The following is a 23,965-nucleotide window of genomic DNA, read 5'->3' as shown; positions in this document are numbered from 1 at the left end:
AAAATATATTTTTAAAAATTATATGGTGTAACAAGTGTGTCAGAAATTTAGATGATGTACACATTTGTCAGAAATTTATATGGTGTAACAAGTGCATCAGAAATTTATTTGGCGTAACACGTGTGTCAGAAATTTATATGGTGTATCAAAAGAGTGATTACCGTGTTGGCTTGAGAAGCCTGAGAAGGCAAGTTCGAATTCAGATCGTTACCTTTTTTTAAAAATGCATTTAAAAAGCGATCACCCAAATACTCCGTTGTTTCTCCCCTTACCAACTGGTCCTGACAAGTGATAGGATCTTAGTATATTGAAAAAGCTAAAAGCATGAAATAGCACTAAACAAAAATAATTTGGTAAATGAATATAAATAGATTTATTATTGTTAGTGTAGATCTATTACAAGTGTAATTACATGACTGATCCAAACTAATTGATACACTTAGATATAAGCTTTGTTTTTTTTTTAAGTTTTTTTTTGTTTGAGACCAAGACGGGAAACAAATCCTTCAGTATTCACATTTACGTCAAAATTTGTTTGGTTTAGTCCCCCTTTAAAAAACAAAACATGAAATCATGTAAAAAAAAATACCCAATTAGTCAATTCATTATTGGTAATTAATTATATTTTCTTTGATATTGTATAAAGGAAATAACTTGTACATTATTATCGATAGATATAGTTTTAATGGTGTATTCTACCCTTTTTTTTTTTTTTTTGAAAAAAAGGATTTTTATATATGTTGCTTGTTTTACAATATCTACAAAAAAGTTCCGCACCAAGGAAAAATGTACGCACAAAAAAAGAATTTAAATACAGAAGAAATGGTCATGTTTCTTCGTTATTTTGTCTTACAAAAATATAATAGGTTGAAATTGCGACAGAAGACTCGACTTGGGTAAATTGAACTACTGCGGTGTCGATCGTGAAAGATGTTTAAATGTCCTAGGCACACTAAAAAGTTTATTAAAATATCGCAAATTCTTTGTCCTAGCAAGTGGGACAATTAGTGATTGAAATGTCAGTCATTGAATCAATCAATCAAAACCCATTTCGCTTATAATAATACAGATTGATTAAATAGAATTTTTATACATTGGAAACGTTTCCAACAGTAATGTTACATTTCATTTGTCTTCCTTTGAAATCAACCCCCCCACACCTCCTTTCACCCAGCTTTATTTATTAGATATATAACCTTCGCACTCGAAAACAAGCCTTTAGTTTATGTTGTTAAGAAACAACAAAAGATTTAGATCAATTATCTCTATTCGATTTTAAACTTGAACTTATACCAATTAGCTAGCGACTTTATATATCTTTGACATTGATTAAATCTATAAGACATCTTATGCATGTATGCATATAGGTATAAATGAAGTCTTTTCAACTACAATTATAATATCCTTTTAACTATATAGGAGGTTAGTATAAATGTAGCCAGTAAAATATACAGATATATTAGTACAGATATATTAGTACAGATATATTAGTACAGATTAAGCTTTTACAATTATTTTTTGCAAATGTCAAGAGTAAGAAATGTTTATTATACATTAACTCATTCTGTCTTTTTGTCTGGTCAAACGTTTGTACACGTTATTTTTCAAACATCCATCCTCGGATGAAGTTGAAACTTTGCGCAATATTCATTGGTATAGACAAGACACGAATCAATAAAAAAAAAATTAGTGAATTAATTACTGGTACTTAATTATTTTGTTTGATACCAACTAGGGAAATTAATCATTAGTATTCACAGATATGGCTAAATTTGTAGGGTTTTGCTCCCTTAGGTAATTGTGAACGCTGTTTCTCCCACACGTATTATCGGATCAAGTTGATACTTCAAACAATTATTTATTGTACCTTACAAAACATATTTTTTTATATTCTACTTGTTTTGTTTTGTTTTAGCGTTGAAATCTCAATCGGCAATCAGAACTATCCCGTCGTTGAACCTATTTTCAACCTAACTGACGGTAAGTCCATTCAATTAAAATAGGTTTATAGCATCTCTACATATGTCTCCTTTTGAGCCCTGTTAATGAATAAGTAAATAAGTTTCTCATATAGGCTTTTAAAAAGTGATTTGAAATTTGAATGAAAATTTTATTAATTTCAATTTTTTAAAGATGCTTACTCCAGTCCTAATTGTCACATTTCTAAATATTTCTTTTTATTAGTTTTAACAGTTTTGTAGAAAGTTTAGTTTTTCTCGTCTAATTATTTAGTCAGTGGTCGAGTACTTGAGTCACACAATGTAAGGAGAACATTGCCAATGTCCCCAAGCTAAATCTATATAACAATGAAGTAGATTCAGAACTAAAATCTCTACTTCATTCAAAGTTCTGATGAAGAAGAAATGTGAAAACTTTCGTAAACTTAATCAAGTCTAACCATATTTTATTTTAATCTGAAATTGTAAAAGTTTAGTTTTATCACTGACTGAGGGGAACTAACTATGTCATGTACAAGAACATTTCGTCTTCTAAATCTTTCGCAACATATACATACTCTGTTATCTTGGTTAGAGAAGTGGATCCTAGCAATGGAATGGAGATGCTTAGACTGCAAAGACTGCATCCCAAGTGAGATTCGAAACAGGATCATAATGGCAATTGGGCTCAATGATGACCTGTTGACCACTGTCCAAGAAATGCAAACTAAAACTTTATGGCCATAGAACAAGGTTCTAAGGCCTTTCTTCAGAAAAAAAAAGAGGCAGACAAAGTGAAGACAACATCAAAGAATAGGCGGCTCTGATTCAAAGAATAGGCGGCTCTGATTCAAGACCAAAACGTAGAGAGAAATGGAGCAGGACGGTGGACACATCATGTGTGGTGTTCAACAGATTAAGGGAGAGGTTAGGGAAATCTGGTTTAGAGTCGATGAACCATTTTATTAATAGCCTTCCAAAGAGGAAAAGCCGCTATTAGTTGTGTGTATTTTGTCTGCCCGTTCGTCTGTCGGCCAATCCTTTTATATAGCGGAGACTACAAAAGATTATGAAAATCCTATACCTTGATTTTTTTGTTTAGATTTTACAAAGTTCTGGTGTAACGGCTACTTTGTAAAAGCTTCTATATCAACTCATTCTGTCTGTCTGGAAACAAAATTTGCACACGTTATTTCTCCCACAGGTTCTAGTTGAAATTGTGCACAAGTATCTCTAGTATCTGACAAAACAAGAATCAATTTTTAAAAAATATATTAATTAACTACTTGTTTAGAAAAAGTAGCCATTTAGCTAATTTACTGTTTGTATGTAATAATCATTGAGCTTGGTATGGAACAAGGGAAAGAAATATATGTTTTACAGATGTGGTGGTATAAGTTGAATTAGGTCCCTTGTGCTACTGAATTAAGTGTTTTCTATTATACAAGCTACTTAGATTTAGAAGAAAGTGTTTACTTTTGTTTTAAAAAGAGAAAGAATGTTTTTAGTAAGTATATACGTTTAACTCTTTCTCTCCGTAATTATTTTTCCACGTTTTGAAGGAATTCTTCATTTGCTTATTACTATTTCACTACCCCTGTTTGGATTGGGCTTCAATAGCATTGTTATTGTTATCAAAAAATGTTGTATTTGGTATAGAATTAAAGGAAAATGCAAGCTCTTTTTATATAATTCAAAGCCAAGTTTTAACAAGATTACAAAGACAGTTTGTGTGGAAACACAAACTCAAAATCGGCCCCCGAAGTGGTCCACCCAGGCAGGCTTCAATATTTTCAGAAAGAACATCCAAATGAAATTATATCAAAGACAAATGAGAGATAAGAATGGAGAAAGAAGGTTGACAGATCTTGTGCCCCAACGGTACAGCAGATCAAAGGATAGGTGCAAGTGAATGCAAAGTTAGATGTGAACCTGTCCTAACTAGTTCCCCTTTCAAACCTTGTGGTCTATAGGGCAGATGATGTAAAGTTCATCTGTTTTTGTGGCTTACGGTTAACGAGGGTGTCATGTAGCCAGCACAACGACCAACCGCCTTTACTTTTCCCCAACTAAAAGCGCCTAAGGATTCCAAAGTTGAAAATCCCAGTCTTCACCAGGATTCGAACCCGGGGCCCCCGGTTCGGAAGCCAAGCGCTTTACCGCTCAGCTACCGCGCCTCTCCTGGCCTAACTGAAGTCTTATAATAGATGTAATTGTTTTGAAAAGGATCAATCTCTTATGAATGAAGGATCAATATCTTGTGCAAGATATGCCGAAATTTCCGCAACAAATGAAAAATGACGTTTACAAGATTACTTTTCGTTTTAACTTAGGTCTAACTTATAAGGCATACTAATTAGCTTTTTCTCTTTAAAAAACTGCTTGCATAACTGATTTTAAAAATTAGATTTTTTCGCTTTCAGAAAAAAAAAGTAGCCGTTGCATCAGAACTTTGAATGGTCTAAAATATTGTGATGTCGGATTTTCAATATCTTTTCTAGTTTACGAGATCTAAACGGGCCGGACGGACAGACGGACAGACGGACAGACATTTCTCACAAAACTAATAGCGTCTTTTCCCCTTTCGGGGGCCGCTAAAAATTAAACATTAATTTAATTTAATGAGGTCAAACTCAACGATGGTATCGTCGATTAGGAGAGAAAGAATTAAACAAAATTTAATAAGGAAAGTTTCATATTATACCCATGAGCGATTGGCCCTCTACAAACCCATCCATTAGAGAACCAGTCCGACTACAGAGTAACTTGTTTTAAATAGCTGTAGACAAAAAGCATCACGGAAACCTTCTCTCAGTTACCCCCCCCCCCTGACCAGGGGTCGGCAACCTGCGACTCGCGAGCTACATCCGGCTCTTTGGATGTTAAGCTGCGGCTCTTTAGTTCCATACGCAATATGATTTATTTTATGGAAACAAAAAGATTTAAAGATAAAATCGTTCTGAATCGATTAACGAGGATTTGGTACCGATTCTATCTCTCGGTCAGTTGTACTCGCTTTTCAGCTCAGCCCTCTCCTGTGTCTTGAATTGTAACATATTTGCTGGTGAAAGATATTCAGGTTTTTTTATCTTATCACTTGTTATAAATGAGTCATAAGTTGCCCTTTTTGTCAAATATATGTCTTCCCATGGTCCAAAAGAAGAACTTCTAGGATTGCTACCGCTCTCGTGGCAAACTAGAGGGGAAGATAGAGCGAATTCCTTGCAAAAAATATCTTGAAGACAATAAGATCGATTTAAATAAAATCTTTTCAATAGCATCTGAGGGAGCCAGAAGTATGACTGAAAAAATAAAAGGGCAACAACGATTCCTCGTAGCAAAAGAAACCTTGAACTTCTGACGTTTCACTGCATAATGCACCCAGAAGTGCTTTGTGCCCAAATATTTCCGGCCTAAATAGTTGAGGTCAACAATTTGGTAATCAAGATTATTAACAGCATCTTGCCAAAAGCACTCTACCATCGTCAGTTTCAAAAATTTATAAACGAAATGGAGACTCAATATCGACCTCCTTCTTCCCAATAAAGTGCGAGGGCTTTCCAGAGTAAGGTGTTGAAACATTTCGCTTTTTGCTTGAATGACATAAATACATTCCTAAATAAAAAAGACATTAATCTCCCTGAATTAGAGAACAATTGAGTGCAAAAAATTTTCACTATGGCGTATATAACAGCGAAATTAAATGATCTGAATCTACAACTGTTAGGAAAAGGAAACCCAGCTATGTTTTGGATACAATTAAAGATGAAATTGTTGACAGAGTTTAGCAATTCAAAAACGACAAAAAGCATTCCGAGTATGTCCTCTCAACACAAATAGTAACGAAATCCACATTGATTCATTAGGAATTGACACGGGATCTTTAGACATGCACTTGATTGATTTAAAAAGTAAAACTTTGTGGAAAGGGAAATTTACAGACTTGAAAGTTGGAAGAGTTGGAGCTGCAGAGATGTATGTACGTAACGCAACAAAATGGAAAGCTTTTTAAAGAAATGCCGCGAGTCTTCCGAATCAGAAACCCCCATTAGTAACGAACCATGCTGAGAATTACTCCCTTAGAGCACGGAAGACCTAATAGTTACTTAACATAGGTTGGAGAAAACAATAAAGGTAGTTGGTCGTTGTGCTGGCCACATGACACCCTCATTAACTGTGGGCCACACATACAGATGATTTGAACATTATCTTCCCTATTAATATCAAGGTGTGAAAAGGAAATTTTACTTTGGGACTAACAAGTATCTACAAATATTTAAATATATTATATCTAAAATTTAAAAAAGGGAAATCACCAATAAAAATCTCACCTTTTTCACTTCCAAATAAGACTTTCTGTGACTGGAAACAGTGAGTTTTATGTTCGCCTTGTCCCATACAAGGACAGACCTAATGACGCACATGGACCAATATTCTGTGTCTCATTTCTTTGTCCAGTACAAGGACAGACCTAATGCCGCACATGGACCAGTATTCTGTCTCTCATTTCTTTGTCCCATACAAGGACAGACCTAATGCCGCACATGGACCAGTATTCTGTCTCTCATTTCTTTGTCCCATACAAGGACAGACCTAATGCCGCACATGGACCAGTATTCTGTCTCTCGTCCCGTACAAGGACAGACCTAATGCCGCACATGGACCAGTATTCTGTCTCTCATTTCTTTGTCCCATACAAGGACAGACCTAATGCCGCACATGGACCAGTATTCTGTGTCTCATTTCCTTGTCCCGTACAAGGACAGACCTAATGCCGCACATGGACCAGTATTCTGTGTCTCATTTCCTTGTCCCGTACAAGGACAGACCTAATGCCGTACATGGACCAGTATTCTGTCTTTCATTTCTTTGTCCCATACAAGGACAAACCTAATGCCGCACATGGACCAGTATTCTGTGTCTCATTTCCTTGTCCCGTACAAGGACAGTCCTAATGCCGCACATGGACCAGTATTCTGTGTCTCATTTCTTTGTCCCGATCGTCCCTCATGCAAACGGAATCATCTTCCAGATTGCTACAGGGAGGTGAAGAAGTCTGCATTTGGAAAGCTGACTATCTTCAGATGGACATATTTGTGCAAGAAAGCGTTCTCTTGCATGAATATAATTAAAACTAAAGTAAGAAGCCAACTAACAAATGACAATTTAGAGTCGTGTTTGAAAATAAAAAACAAGTTATGAGCGAAATTTATCAAAACTTTCTAAAGTCTCGACTTTTTAAAACCATGCAAAACCATCGTCAAATTTGTTTACTCAATTGTTTGTTATTGAATAATAATAATAATAATAATAATAATAATAATAATCTTTATTATCCGTAAGGAAATTTGTCTTACAATTTGTGCATTACACCAAACAAAAAACATTATAACTATAAGAAACCAAAATGTACATTCACACCAGACTCACTCATAATTTACATGTGACAAAGTTTATACCAGATTGTTCTTATTTAATTATTTGATTGCCACGGGAACAAAAGAGTGTTTGTGTCTGTTTATTTTTGCTATCGGTGTCTTTGTATCTCTTTTGTGATGGTAAAATCACAGAATCCTGACACAAAGGGTGATTCTTTATTTCGAGGATCTTGTAGGCTTTTTTATAGATGTTTGTCTCAAACAACTGCCCAAATGGGGTTTGTTTTTTGCCAATGATTTTGCCAGCAGCATTTAGGATTCTATGAAGTTTATTTTTACTTTTAATGCTCAGATTGCCATACCAGGCAGTGATATTGAAACTTAAAATATTGCAGATGTGAGCGTGATAAAACATAGCCAAGGCCTTTTCGCTAACATTAAACGAGGACAGTTTTCTTAGTAATCGTAATCTTTGCTGCCCTTTTTTGCTGATATAATCAGTATTTGCAGTAAAATTTAGTTTATTGTCTAGGATAGTACCAAGGTATTTAAAGGTTTGCACAATTTCAATAGTCTCTCCAGCTACAGCAACAATATCATTTTCCTTCTTGTCCCTACGAAAATCGATTATCATTTCTTTGTTTTTTTTTACATTTAATAATAAAAAATTATCTTTACAATATTTTTCAATTTGTTCTATTTCTTTGAAATACTCATTTACGTCTGAGCTCTCTGAGAGCAGGGCAAGAAGAGCAGCAGCATCAGCGAATTTTGTGAAGGAGCAACAAGAACTATCGGATTGAAAGTCATTGGTGTACAAAATGAACCACAATGGCGATGTCACAGCCCCCTGGGGCGCCCCTGTGTTAACTATGCGTTCAATAGATATAACATTGTTTACCCTAACCCTCTGCGATCTCTGAGTCAAAAATTCATTAGCCCATAGTATTATGTATGGACTAATCTTCAACGCTTTCATCTTTTCATTGAGTAAATGAAGTTGTATAGTGTTGTATGTAAATGTTTAATTGTTTTAATTTCTTACTTACATAATAAGTAATTATCTTATTATACCATAATATATATATATATTAATTTGTTGTGAAAAACACAACTTATTTATAAATAAATAGATATTTTGTCTTATGAAATAAATTGATTCGTTTTATTTTAAATCAAAATGTATTTTTATTTGTGCGAGTACTATTTATTGTTGGCAAGAAAAAAATGTGTGGCTCTTTAAAAACTTTTTAATTTTGTAAATTGTAATTTTTGGCTCTTCCGACTCCAAAGGTTGTCGATCTCTGTGTTCAAACAATCAATACAAATAGTTGACATCGCACAAATGTATTCTTGTTAGTCTAGATCTAGTACAAATGACTTGTGGTGGATTTCAAATACTAGATTCAATGTCACTCATTACAAGCTCAAGTTTTTAAAATGTATTTTTTATACTTTACTTGTGATTTTTTTGTTTGAAATATAGGACCAAATGGCGTAGCCTACATTACCATTAATGACCGCTACATCAATCTTCTAAGTAGTCTGGGAACATGTCAGACTACAGCATGTGCTTACAACGATGTCACAATGTCTGGGAAAGTGGACTTCAATGATTGTAAGATTGTCAGCTGGGGAGCTTCGGATGCCGGTAATTTACATTCATATAACAGCATACTAGGCTAGAGTTACATTCCTACAACATTGTATGATAGACATTAGTTACATTTAAACTGTATAGCAAATCTGTGTTACATTGTTTTCTTTATCTTCATCTTCTAGACAGCTTTTTAGCTGCTGAGCTGTAAGCTAAACTCTTGAGCAGTATGTGCCAAATAGCGTGCTGTTTTGGTTCAGCTATTCTGCCTGCGTGTTGGTTATGCTGACTTGTTGTGGTAATAGGGAATATGGAAAACTAAGGGGAAATAAATTGGGACATTCATAGAGGGTATGACTGACAGTTGTGTAAGGGTAGGCGAGGTGTCTCCAGTGTTTTGCTTGTGTGGGGCTCATTGTGTTTGGGAGAAGATTGAAAGGTTTGTGTGTCCTATTCATACTTGGAATATTTGAAAGTTTTGCGTGTCCTAATATTACTTTGAAGATTTGAAAGGTTTGTGTGTCCTAATCTTAATTTGAAGATTTGAAAGGTTTATGTGTCCTAATCTTAATTTGAAGATTTGAAAGGTTTGTGTGTCCTATTCTTACTTGGAAGATTCTAGATTTCTCTTTTATTTCCCTGACTTTAAAGTGTAGGCTTGGGGCTTCCTTAGGCTTTTAGTATAATCCCGCATTTCGAAGAAGTTGTAGGTCACGTATGTTGCTCCTATGCTGAAGTAAAACAACAACAAAAAAAACTTGGTCTAGTTGTGACTAATATTTATAGGACATTGTGGGGTTAGCCACTGGCCCATTCTCTGACATCCACAGAGCTCTCCAAAAGAAGTTCTCTGCAGTTATGTGTGAACTGTGCTCGGGGAAGTCCTCATAGTCTGGAGCCAGGCCCTTTCATTCATAGATCACATTCAACAACTCCAAAAATACTCTTGATGGTTTTACATCATAGTTTGGAGCAGTCTGCCATGCAGACCATCGTGAAATAGCATATAGGGAAGGAGAGAGAGTTTACCATTATTCGTCTAAATGAAATGCAAGTGAAATAGGCTGTGTTGTGCTTTTGCGGTACGTGACGTTTTGGCGACGCCGTTTTGGTGACGCCGTTTTGGCCCCGCCGTTTTGGCGACGGGACGTTTTGGCGAGAGCCGTTGTGGCGACGGGACGTTTTGGCGCGAGATATCATTTGACGATAATTTAATAAGCACGTAGCTTTTTTTCTAATGAACCCTTGAATTCCAGCGACTTAGGCAAATAACCATGGTGTCTATGTATACTTAATTTAAAGTCTTTTGAGAAACATGGTACATGTATTATATTTTTACTTATTATTAGCAAGTGTTTGGTATGTATAGCTGGAGATACCATAGTCATTAAATAAACCAATGTTAATGTAAACAAATAATTGCATCAATTTTTAGTCTATCATCGTTTCATTTTGTATTTAATTTTAAAGTAATATCTTAAAAAACTTTTTTGAAAATAAAAGTGTGCCTATTAATAAACACACATACATAAGCCAAAATGTTTATTAAAGAAAATGATGTGAAAAACAAACACACATTTAATAGTATGTGGAAAATATGTCTTAACACAAACACTCATGCAAAACATAGATATGAATAATTCTTTTAAAAGAAATAATACAATAAACGTACATAATGTATCTCGCGGCAAAACGTCCCGTCGCCAAAACGGCGCGCGCCAAAACGACCTTCGCGCCAAAACGGCGGCGCCAAAACGTCCTGCTTCGGTGCTTTTGTACCCTGCCATTTCGAGGACCCTGATATCACAATGGGGGAGGTTTGCATTCCTTATCTTTCTTTCAGGAGGGGTTGCATTATCAGGGTTCACGTGACCCATCAGCATGAAGCAAACTGGTTTTTAGGCGCCAGTGGTCAGCATTTCACTCTTTCTCTTGTAAGTTTTATAAGAAAATCCAAGCAGAAGTTGGACTAGTTGTAAGAGGCTATTTGAAACGCATATGCTGTTAGTAAGTATTTTATAGGTAGTGGATTGCTTACACTTCCAGCAATGACAACCTTGCTAGCATAGCATACATTTAAATAACATAACATTTCACAACATGACATAGCAGAGCTTCATATAACACTCAAAGAAGGAAAACCATAGTATTGCTTACATTAATTCTCATTATTATTTTCTTATTTAATAAATCAGTTTTTCTGGACTCAATGTTTTTGCATGTATACTTTGATGAAATCGAATGATCAATCTTCTACAGCTACATTAAGTACGAAAGGATTGTTTGAGACAGCTTTAGCATACTCCCCCCTAGGATGTACAGCAATACCAAATCTTTTTGGCGCCAATACAACAATGTGTTTCAAAACTAAGAGTGGCAAAAATCTCATCTGTTCGGTGAGTAGTTTGTAATTTATCCATTTAGTTCGTTCCAAAATATGAATGGTAAGTGGTTAGTGCTTTGAAGTGACTTGGTAAGCTTTCTTCAATATAATCAAAAAGTTATTCTCATATTTCTTATCTGAATATTTGACTAACTAGAACGTAAACAGTAATGTTAGTTGGTAATCACAACAAATGTCCAATAAGGGATTAATAAATGAGTCTTAGATCTGTGTCGTTGATGAGGACATTCAAAGTTCTCACAATTTCCCTCTTATGACCTGCCCCAATGAACAGAAATATTTGATTCTTGGAGCTTGGTTTTTGAGACTTAATCAAGTCCTGATTTCTTTTTCATCTTTGAGAGTGCAACACACAGTGTTTAATTCATTCAGGAAATGTTTAAGAATGTCTGAATTCTTCCATTTGTAGAACATGATTTAAACTTCTGCTCACTCTGTTGTACAAAAATCATCCCACGAGTTTGACATTGTTAATATAATTGGATGAAGTACTTGTATGTGCTGCTATCTCTATTCTAACTCTTCAAATAAAACTAAACAAAAATCCACACAGATGTGTAGATCAAAGCAACAGTTAAGATGTCGACACCCTGAGTTGACCTCATCACTCGAAAGCATTATCACCACATTGCAGCATTTACAGAAAGTACGCTAAGGAGTGCTACTTCTGTCGCTTTCACTTTTATGATCTGGGATTAATTTTGTTGTCACATTATATAAACTTTTCGTCTAATCAGGGTGACAGTGGAGCCCCAGTCTACTGCAAGGCTCCAAGTAATGGCGAGTGGATTTTAATGGGTGTGGCTGCCCTTCAAACTGGATGTAATGCTACTCCTGAAGTCAAAGTCATTCCATATCCTCGTTGAGAACAGCTTCTGTAAGAATCGACTTGAGTTTTTCTTTGGTTCAGACATATTTGTCATTTTGATTAGGATTAGGTATCTTTAGGATTATCTTTTGACGCCATGGAATCAAAACACAAATAAAATGAGTTTCATTTAATAAGAATCATTGTGTTCTTTGTATCTTTGTGGATGTTTTTACCTAGCTCAATGGACCTCATTCACAAATCGTAAACAAACAACATTTAGCCACGTCTCTCTCTTCTATACAAACTACGATTAAATTTTAATACACAATGGCTATCACGTGACATTTTTTTCCCGTTGTTTTATCAATATTATCACGTGACTAAATGTTGTTCGTTTACGATTGGTGAATGAGGTCCATTACAAAACTTTATCCCACTCACTATGTTGCGGGAGTAGCACAAATAATAGATTTGAATGTTAAGGAAGAACGAAAATGAACTATTTCAAGCTGCGCTATACGAGTCCTTATATTATCTAAGTCCTACAGGTTTCTCGCTCAAGTTTTCTATCCTCCATGGTACATCTTGTTGTAACCCTATCGGCGGCGCAATAGTATTAACGGTACAACCAGCTAACATGTGAACTCAGGTCAACGGTTGTCCATGGACAAGGGACAGTACTGCTAGTACACACAAATATGACCCGTGTTATGGTCATTTGGAATTTAGGAAATTTAGGCACCGGATATTTAGGCACCGCGTATTTACGGATATTTAGGCACCGGATATTTAGGCACCCGGAAATTTAGGCACCCGGATATTTAGGCACCCGGAAATTTAGGCACCCGGATAATTAGGCACCCGGAAATTTAGGCACCGGATAATTAGGCACTTTGTGACAAGGCGGAAAATTAGGCACCGGATAATTAGGCACTCTTTAATTAGCGACCTTAATTTTGAAAGTAGTTTTAAAATGTTAACGTATATGTTATCCTTAGGCTATGGGCTATCGGTGACGTTATCAAAAAAATTGCAACCATAACGATTCTCACTAAAGAAAAGCTGACAAAATGGGGAAAATGACAATCATGAGAATGTGTGGAAACAAATGACTCCTTAGTCATTATATAATATAGACATCACAGCATTCAGGGGAGGGGAGGTAGAGATGATTCTCCGCTCATTGCTTCCGTCCATCACCAACCCCTACGGTTGACGTGAGTTTTTTTTAAATTGATGATTATGCAAATTGTGTAAATATTTAGTTACTAATGTAAATACTTAGATTAAAAAGTATTATAAAATATTTTTATTATGTCGGGGAGTGTTGGTGATAAATATAATCGCAATCGCCCTCTGCTTGTGGAAAAAGGAGGGGTCGTACTCTTAAAATGGGATGGGCGGGGCGGGGGGGGGGGGCGCACACACTCTCACTTAAATGACAGGATTTCTCGCAGGTAGATGTAAACTTAGTCGTAAAAGTAACGTAGTGAATCTGAAGGCTACACACTGGACTAAAGGGTATGGAAACACAAAGGTGTTCAAATGGAAGTCTGGGGATTATATTTTAGAGGCCTTCCAAAAACTTTGGTAGACATATTTCTGTTAAAACCATCATAATAATAAGAACAGTAATAAAAATAATAATATATATAAGGGAAATGAAGATAGTTAAATTTGATTGGCAGTTTTGAAAGTTAGGGAAACGAGTGTTTTTTTTTTTGTTTTTTTTTAATATGTGTGTGTATGTGTGTTTAATAATGTGTGTATGAAACCTTTTTTGTCGTTTTTTTTTTTTCATTCTGAAGAAAAAATTAATTGTATAAGGTAGGCCTACTGAACACAAAAGGAATGGAGGAATCATACCTTCTCGACAATTGTAGTAAATATATTTGGTTTATGATAGAGAAGGCGGGGTTAAATTGGAACATCAACAATCTTTTATAAGCAGAATAAGAATTAATAAGAGACCAATATTCCAAAAAAAAAAAAATGATATTTAAATTTTTAACTCATCTGTCTTCTCCATAAACTTTTTTTTAAATTTTCAAAACATTATATTTTATCGTAATTTCTAGCCGTTTTGCGATATCCATAGCTATTTATATAAATATTATATTACATAAATATACATATTAATTCAATAAAAGTTAATGACCACATTTGAAGGACGTAACACACCTATACACTCCCACAATAGATCTTCCTAAAGGGGTCACCCATTAACAATATAAAAGAAGGAGTTTTGATAATAGATATTAATGCTATTATAAAATATATATACTACTTTAGTTTATCAACATATTTAATTCCTATAAGTAACGCGTGCAAATCCACCCTGCTCATTTCCATTCCCACTATAAGAAGACAATTTTCTCCATCCAGACTTCCATTTTAGCAGTTATGTTCAATGCTGTACCCTGCCCTGTACTCCAGTGTGTAGCCTTGAGACTCATTGCGTCATTTTCACGACCTAGTTCAACATCTACCATCCACAAATCCTCTCCTTTAGTGGGAGTGCGTAGAGGGGGAAGGGCTAAGGTCAGGAAGCAATGAGAAGAGAATCAACTCTACCTCCCCTTCCCTGAATCCTGTGAGGTCTATATTTTATAATGACTATTAATCCGCAGTCATTTTTTCCACACATTCTCATGATTGTCATTTTTTTCCTCGTTTTGTCAGTTTTTCTTTTATATCATGAAAATTCAGTTAGAATCGTTATAGTTGCTATTTTTTTGATAACGTCACCAATAGCCCATAGCCTAAGGATAACATATACGTTAACATTTTAAAACTACTTTCAAAATTAAGGTCGCTAATTAAAGAGTGCCTAATTATCCGGTGCCTAATTTTCCGCCTTGTCAAAAAGTGCCTAATTATCCGGTGCCTAAATTTCCGGGTGCCTAATTATCCGGGTGCCTAAATTTCCGGGTGCCTAAATATCCGGGTGCCTAAATTTCCGGGTGCCTAAATATCCGGTGCCTAAATATCCGGTGCCTAATTATCCGGTGCCTAAATTTCCAGATACCGGTCATTTGATGGAAAACCTTCACGGACGAGAGACAGTGTGTAAGAAAGGGACAGTTGAGTCCAGGACAGCAAAGCAGTAAGGACTGTGCGGTACAAAATGAGTCCTTGAAAATGTAGCTGTACGAGTCCAAGAGTAGAAAGAGAGACTTGTAGTGTTTAGTTAGGCAGTTTTGTTAAGTGCAAGAAAGCATTTGAAATTAATGTAGCCAATGGTATTGTATTGGCTGTTGATGTTTTTGTTACTTAAAATTCTTGTTGTCAAGTTCTGGTATTAGATGTGTTGTTTTAAGCAGTATTTACAGAAGGTCTGGTAGAGAAGATATAGATGGGGGTACTTCTAAAGAGCGCCCCATGTTGCATAACACATGTGATGAATTAATGTTACCGAGTAGCACGTGTAGCTGAAAAGATTCAATGAGATATGTGGTCACTAACATCCCCGTATGACTTTTGGTTGATAACGAGTTCCCATGGGACATAGTATAAGCTAGAATTCAGTGATTAAGGTCAACCCAACAGTGCCTGAGGTTTGCTGGCACGTTTCTCCAGTGACGTAGTGGTCCATACTTATATTTCCTAGGTTATGAGGTAAAACCTCGAGGTATAGAATTTATATAATTACACCAATGTACGACTTAGAAAAGTCCCAGGTAAATATATATACAATTTATTTACAATTTAAGTAAACTCACAGTCTTTTCAATAAAAAAAACAAGGTTACAAAGACAGTTTGTGTACAAACACAAACTCAAAATCGGCCCCCAAAGTGGTCCACCCAGGCAGGTAAAAAGGCAGGTTTCAATATTTTCAGAAAGAACATCATGAAAAGACAAATGACAGACCAAGGGATAGGTGCAAGTGAATGTGAAGAGCAGGGCACACTAAGTTTAATGATAACAAAGTGAACCGTCGAATGTCGTCAAGCTAAATCTCTACGCCCATTAAAGCTGCCTCTCTCTAAAGCCGTCCAAAGTATTCTGTCTACATTTCGTTATTTTTCCCTAAAATCCTATTCTTGTTTTTACAAGTCGCGTCATTGTCTCTAAGTCAAAACTTTCCCTTTCTATGTGATAACTAATTCCTCATCGTGCCCTAACACTAGAAACAACAAAACCTTCTGGAGAGAGTAAAGAGTAAACTTTAATCGAGTAAAATTGTTTTTATACATTTTTATTTTCTTAAAAAGGATTTTTCTTTCTGTTCCACTTAATTAAGCGTGGTCGAGAGGCTAAATACGCTTGACCTTGGCTTGCTACCTGTGAAGGGTGCTCGAGGCTCTAGACCCGACTCGAGCAGTGTTGTGTTTACAGAACGCCTAAAGGCAGCACGGAAAACCTTCTCCCAGATACCCCCCCCCCCTCAACTGGTCCACAAATGAGATAGGACCATAACGCTCTGAGTATGTTATAAGCATGAAAGTAGCGCTCTAGAAAAGCTAAAATTAGTATTTAATTATGTTGACGTTTTATCAAGAGCTACATAATTTTTTCTTTTAAAGTCGACTTTCTTGACGTATTCAAGTTGACGGAGTTGTCTTTCCTAAACACATTCTACTTATAGGGAAAGTTCTTGAAATTAAAAAATAAACATTTAAAAAAACTTTATTTGAAAAACCTTTGATTGAAAAAGTTTTGAAAAAAAAAAAAAAAAAAAAAAAAGTTTTGTTCACACGACCTGCATTGATTCTGTGGACCAATTAGAAACAGAGCGTGAACATTTTCCCAGTCCTTCATGTTGTTGTCACAGTTAAGAGACGTAGTTGCTCTCGGCCTTGACCTGGTCATGAACCTCAAATATATGCTGACAACTTATCGAACAGTCTTTATTGATTCTAATGATTTCTGCAAGCAGATCGGAGAGTTTGAACATAACACATGCTTGCCAGGTTGGCGGGAATACAAATATCAACAGTTCACAAGAAGAAAAGTATTGACAGAACCATCTGACGTTATTTCTTGTGTACTTGGTATTCAATGGTGAAAGTCCAGACGACAGTCTGACGTCATTTTATTTCTATAGCAAACAAAGGTGCCACGCGAGCACAGGCATTGTAATTGTATTAGAGTACAAACAAGTAGATACTTATGGGACTGTCTTCAATACCTGACTTTGTTCTGTGGAATGCTAATAAGCCCTGTAGTCACGCTAAAACCCTGTCGGTTATCTCCTGCTTTGGTGACGTAATAAAACTTCTTACCTGCAGGAAACTCTCTGTTTAAAAACACAAGTGGGAGAAGATCTCTTGAAATATGTAGACTTAGAATGAAACCACAAGATTAGAAAGACAGTTGGTGTTATTACACAAACTCTGAATAGCCTATTGACACGGAAAGTTATATTTATAACTTATAATGTCTACAAAATTGTATGTGTTGTTTTTTAGTGGCCCCCGAAAGGGGAAAAGACGCTATTAGTTTTGTGCGAAATGTCTGTCCGTCTGTCCGTCCGTCCCATTTAGATCTCGTAAACTAGAAAAGATATTGAAAATCCGACATCAAAATATTTTAGACCATTCAAAGTTCTGATGCAACGGCTACTTTTGTTTTCTGAAAGCGAAAAATCTAATTTTTAAAATCAGTTATGCAAGCAGTTTTTTAAAGAGAAAAAGCTAATTAGTATACCTTATAAGCTAGACCTAAGTTAAAACGAAAAGTAATCTTGTAAACGTCATTTTTCATTTGTTGCGGAAATTTTTCCAGCCCTTACATAGGAGATTGATCCTTCATTCATAAGAGATTGATCCTTTTCAAAACAATTACATCTATTATAAGACTTCAGTTAGGCCAGGAGAGGTGCGGTAGCTGAGCGGTTAAGCGCTTGGCTTCCGAACCGGGGGTCCCGGGTTCGAATCCTGGTGAAGACTGGCATTTTCAACTTTGGAATCTTTGGGCTCGTTAACCGTAGGCCACAAAAAAAAAAACAGATGAACTTTACATCATCTGCCCTATAGACCACAAGGTTTGAAAGGGGAACTAGTTAGGCCAGGTTCACATCTAACTTTACATTCACTTTCAGCTATCCCTTGGTCTGCTGGACCTTTGGGGTTCCTTCTTTCTCCATTCTTATCTCTCATTTGTCTTAGATATAATTTCATTCGGATGTTCTTTCTGAAAATATTGAAGCCTGCCTGGGTGGACAACTTCGGGGGCCAATTTTGAGTTTGTGTTTCCACACAAACTGTCATTGTAACCTTGTTTTTTTTAATCATTTCTTTTTGGTCAAGAAACAGAAGATCAGGACGATTAAAATCCACCGTTTTGTCCAAATAGGCCTGCTGTAGTTATTAGTTTACAAATAGGCCTGCTGTAGTTATTAGTTTACAAATAGGCCTGCTGTAGTTATTAGCTTACAAATAGGCCTGCTGTAGTTATTAGTTTACAAATAGACCTGCTGTAGTTATTCGTTTACAAATAGGCATGCTGTAGTTATTAGTTTACAAATAGGCCTGATGTAGTTATTAGTTTACAAATAGGCATGCTGTAGTTATTAGTTTACAAATAGGCCTGATGTATGTATTCATTTACAAATAGGCCTGATGTATGTATTCGTTTACAAATAGGCCTGCCGTATGTATTAGTTTATATTATGACTAGATGTACATTTATCTTTGAATTGAACATAAAGGTTTCTATGCCACGAAGAAATGACAAACACTAAACTATTCTGATAACTCACCGCCCCACCCAGTGTCTGTATTTTTGAAGCTGTCACGTAGCTAGTGTTCCCACACCCAGTGAGAGCCAGTCTAAAGGTGTAGTTTGTTTCAACATACTCAACACGTAGCAGGGCGGAACACAAACAGACGTCTTCACAATTCGAAGAGAAATCTAATTATTTTTCTTAAGAAGGCATGATGACCTGTATTATTATTAAGTTTGTCTTTTACCTAGGCGTCTGTTTTGTAGGAGATGACGAGAATAGATGAGGATTAAATTAGTACAGAACTTTTAGTATTCAGAGCAGAGAAGACATTACAAAAATATGCAAATAATCGTCTAACAATTGTACATCATAACACCAAAAAAATGACTATCAAGAAAGTAGCCAATACTTACGATAAACCTTGATGTCTTTGACATTCCACAGAATTCGCTGACAACCTCTATAAATGTTATGATCTTAAAACTAGTGTTCACGGTATAAACTGGAGGATTCTTTAATTTGAAAATGTATTTAGAGACTTCTTGAATCAGAACCTCAACACGTATCTTCATATCTTCATATGAAAATAATATAGAAAATTACAGCTGAAAAGAAACGGCTCAAATCATATGAACTTGTTAATTAAATTAAGAGCCCACGTTTCTCTAAGGCAGTCATCGAAAGTCCTAAGTCATTCCGTGTTTTAAAAGAATAGACAATTGAAAACAACTAATAATTTGAAAAAAAAAAATTAACTAGGTCACGTATGCAGTGGTTAAGCAGAACCCATGAACCACAAAAGAATACTAGCAGACTTCGTTTAGGAGATGATCATAAATGGAGATAAATCTACATTATACGAAAGTATTGATAAGTGAAGTATTTTAATACATTGCCCCGGAGTTTTTTGTTGATGTTAATGAGACTGCTGATATGCTGTTGAGCGATCACTATGTAAAGGTTGACAGACTGTAACATCTGGGAAACTGGCTCAAGAATGATTGGCAATAATGAAAAGACAAATCAGAAACGCGGCTGAGGAGCAGACACTAAGAAACATGTGCAGTTTGTCTGTTTCACCAGCAGACGTTATTTCAACATCCACCTGTCAAAGATCATCTCAAAATTGTGAATAAAAACGCGAATGGATTTGTATTTCTCAGTCGTTCAATGTCTCACATACAAAGGTAACTTTGGTAACCACACACTGTTACAAACCAAACACCCAATGACATCTCCTCAGTGTTTGAAATATCTGCAGTTTCATCGTCCGAAATACTCAATCCAACTGCACTGCTCGCTGCATACACAAAACCATTTAGAATTATAATTTCTCATTTTGCTAACAGATCATTTTGGACTGAATGCGAAGTATAGCGAGCATTTCCTGCTGCTGCTTCACTGTGCTCTTTCAGTACTGTGTCAACAGATTCTATTCAAAAAAGTTTAAAAAATCGCCGACGACGTTTCCACCAGAGCTTACGTAGAAGAATGTCATGAATTTTTCAAAAAATAATGATAAAAAAATAGGTTCTAATTTGTGTCGGTTCTCTATTTTCTTTGCAAAGGCTGCATTCAGCTATGGAATTAGAGCAGTTTCTGGCTTCTGATATATTTTGGCTTCTGATATGTTCTGGCTTAAGATATATTCTGGCTTCTGATATGATCTGGCTTCAGATATGTTCTGGCTTAAGATATATTCTGACTTCTGATATGATCTGGCTTCAGATATGTTCTGACTTCTGATATGATCTGGCTTCAGATATGTTCTGACTTCTGATATGTTCTGACTTCTGATATGATCTGACTTCTGACTTCTGATATATTCTGACTTCTGATATGATCTGGCTTCAGATATGTATGACAGATATTGGCACCATCCTCAATAGAACTTTTATGCCACGACGTTTGTACATGTTTTCTTGCCCATTCATTGCCGAGATTGTGTGCACACGGTAGTGATAAAGTTGCTATGCAACCCAAAGTAAACTGAGTGAGGAAACAGCAAACAGGTGAAGCAGAGCCTTTCAAGAGAGAAGTGTATACAAGCCAGGGTGTCTTCTGGAAAAAACAATCGTACCGGAATGCTCGCTTTTGATTGGCTGATTCGGCCTGAAACTTGTAAGGATGATTGTATTGTTCTGTTAAAACCTGAATTTCAGAGAATCGTCAACTCTGTAAAGGCCAATAGATGTTTCTGTGCAAGCAGTCTGCAAGGTTTCTGACTGCTCCACAGTAGCAGCAGTCACTGCAGTACCAACCAACAGATCCGGTGAGTGGATGTGAAGAACTTTCTTATATCCTCTGCCAACGTAGACCGGCGGACGTGTCCAACATATGTTTTAATCGAGTGCTAACACTGACTACGAAGTAAATCAATTGACCAAGATGCCTGCCCTCTTCACCCTTTAAAGTAAAAAAAACGTTTACATTTATCTCGTTGAAAGACTGTCAAGAATTTCTTCTCCTAGTCTAAACAAAGTATTGATCCTAGTTTAAACAAAGTATTGATCCTATTCTAATCCTAACTTTACGAGTATGATTATATGTAAATGAAAATATCACGCATTCGCTATTCTGCTCATGCAAAAAATCTTTATAATTTTTGTTTTCGAAGTGTTTTTTGTCCTAATAATCTACTTGTTAAGTTGCTTTCTTAAGGTTATATATATATATAATTCTTTTTTAAAAATCTTATCTAATGGGAAGAGCAACGCACTTAAATTTCTAAAAAAAAAATTGGAACTTATTTCCCATTTTGATATCAAACAAAATGATTCATTACCTATAGTTAATTGACTAACTGGTTAATTTTAAGGTACAATAAATAAATGTTTAATGTAACTTCTTGATCCGAATGAGGTGTGGGAGAAATAAAGTGTACACTTATTGAAGGGACAAACCCCGGTCATTTCGCACAGTTATCAATCAACTAGCAGTTACAATTCTAGCCCATATGCCAACTGGCACAATGTCCAACTTACTGTTTACATCAACAGGAGAAAGGGACAAAGCCAAAAGTAACTGACATCTAAACCAGTAAGTTTAGGGGCAGGAGGTAGCTGGCTACCCACACAGCAGGAGAAGGTAAACCTGGAATTGAATCCTCCGCTGCTTTGTAAGAACACGCAAAGCATGAGAGTCAACCCTGATGAAAAACTAGGAACCGGCGACCTTTTAGGCAGTTTGCAGCACACAGTGCTACCTACACACAGTGCTACACCCTGACAGAGCCTGCACACAGTGCTACACCCTGGCAGAGCCTGCACACAGTGCTGCACCCTGGCAGAGCCTACACACAGTGCTGCACCCTGGCAGAGCCTACACACAGTGCTACACCCTGGCAGAGCCTACACACAGTGCTGCACCCTGGCAGAGCCTACACACAATGCTGCACCCTGGCAGAGCCTACACACAGTGCTGCACCCTGGCAGAGCCTACACACAGTGCTACACCCTGGCAGAGCCTGCACACAGTGCTGCACCCTGGCAGAGCCTGCACACAGTGCTGCATCCTGGCAGAGCCTACACACAGTGCTACACCCTGGCAGAGCCTACACACAGCTTATCCCAAACTGTGCGGAAAAAAGTGGGGGGGTGGTGGATCTGCAGTGTGGGCGACATTATTATGACCAGAGATAATGCATCACATAGAAATGAGATGATCAATAGTTCGTGACTGAAGGAAGATATATATATATATATATATATATATATATATATATATATATATATATATATATATATATATATATATTGTTACGAATCTCACTATCCAGGCGCTCTGCAAACTGCACCTTACACCACCAACTTAAAGAACTTGACAACTCAGGGCTCCAAAGTAACGTAACACTTTAATAGTTGAATAAATAACAGCCAATACTGTACAATTGGCAACACGTACACTGTACAAATATCTCTCCGATAACACCGTTCCGCCGTATCAACTCTTGCACTGGCCTCTCCGTCTCGTTCCGGGCTTGCACTGGGTTTAACAGTTCAGGACTGACTTCACACACTAGGCTCGTTGTGTCGGACTCGATCACAGACCAAGATCAAGACGCCGTTCGCCTCAACTGTACTTGATAGTACTCCGCACTGAACCGTCGTAATGCTCCGTACAGAACCACACCGCTGAACTGTGCTGTAGTCGACCGGACTGTAGTGAACCAGGCTCTGAACCCCTGCCGTGAACCTTCTGTCGTGAACCTCGCTGTATTGAGCCCCTTTTCTCGACCGTCTTGACTGCGACACCTCCGCTGTTATATAGGGTCCCTACTGGCCTTCTCGAACCGGACAGAACGCCGCTCGACGTTTCTAGGTGGTCAGATGACTACAACTCTCGTGACGCTCCTGAGCTATGTTCACGACGGCGATCCTTCCCGAACCATCCTGTTGACACACGACTCGGCTGACCGTCGTAACTCGTCACGGTTGACCGCTCGTCTAGCGCTGGCCTGGGGCGATTTGCGTCGGCTGACTACACACACACCACTACCCCCATCTGGGCCACCACCAGGTTTATAACACTATATATATATATATATATATATATATATATATATATATATATATATATATATATATATATATATATATATATATATATATGCAACACAACAATACTAGAAAAACATAGCAGTTCATAAAAAATGAAAATAGCCTATTTCTTAATAAAAAAAAAGTACAACAGGACTTTTGTTAACTCCAAAACGACCAACATGGTTATAATACTAATCTACCCAAATGTTCTAGCCTGTACAACTGTATAAATAAGTCCTGTACTACTTCCACCTGTACAAATCAAACTGCCCAACTGTAATCTCTACAGTTTGGACTATAATACGAAAAATTCCCAATAATTAGTACAGTGACTAGTCTGTTACTATGTCTATAAATGTTTCTGTGAGTGATAACTAATAGTTATTATAAAATTGATGTTACAATATGTGTGTGTGTGTGTGTGTGTGTAGCATTGTGTAGCATTCTTCTACAACGTGAACTTAGTATTTGATCCATTTTGTACTCATTCATATTTCTGTAACTTTATTAATTGTATGCTTGAGCTATTTATAAAATACGACATCTCTCATTTTTGTAGGGGCTTATACGCTTGTATGAACTTAGCTATCTTTGTTAGTAAGGATTGCCCTTGTACGTAGATAAT

General features: G+C 36.5%; 1 protein-coding gene across 1 annotated transcript in view; it reads left to right on the top strand.

Moving 5' to 3' along the window:
* LOC106058715 (mucin-2-like) overlaps window positions 1-12,324 on the top strand; it is a 46,006-nt gene extending 33,682 nt beyond the window's left edge. The window contains exons 5-8 of the mRNA XM_056013796.1: window positions 1,916-1,980; window positions 8,802-8,966; window positions 11,172-11,308; window positions 12,054-12,324. Coding sequence (XP_055869771.1) covers window positions 1,916-1,980; window positions 8,802-8,966; window positions 11,172-11,308; window positions 12,054-12,182 — 496 coding nt within the window. The 3' untranslated portion in view covers window positions 12,183-12,324. The remainder of the gene's footprint in view (window positions 1-1,915; window positions 1,981-8,801; window positions 8,967-11,171; window positions 11,309-12,053) is intronic.
* The last annotated feature ends 11,641 nt before the right edge of the window (window positions 12,325-23,965 follow it).

Source organism: Biomphalaria glabrata, chromosome 16, assembly GCF_947242115.1.
Source record: "Biomphalaria glabrata chromosome 16, xgBioGlab47.1, whole genome shotgun sequence".
NCBI classification, from domain to species: domain Eukaryota; kingdom Metazoa; phylum Mollusca; class Gastropoda; family Planorbidae; genus Biomphalaria; species Biomphalaria glabrata.
This window is presented reverse-complemented; position numbering and strand designations above follow the sequence as displayed.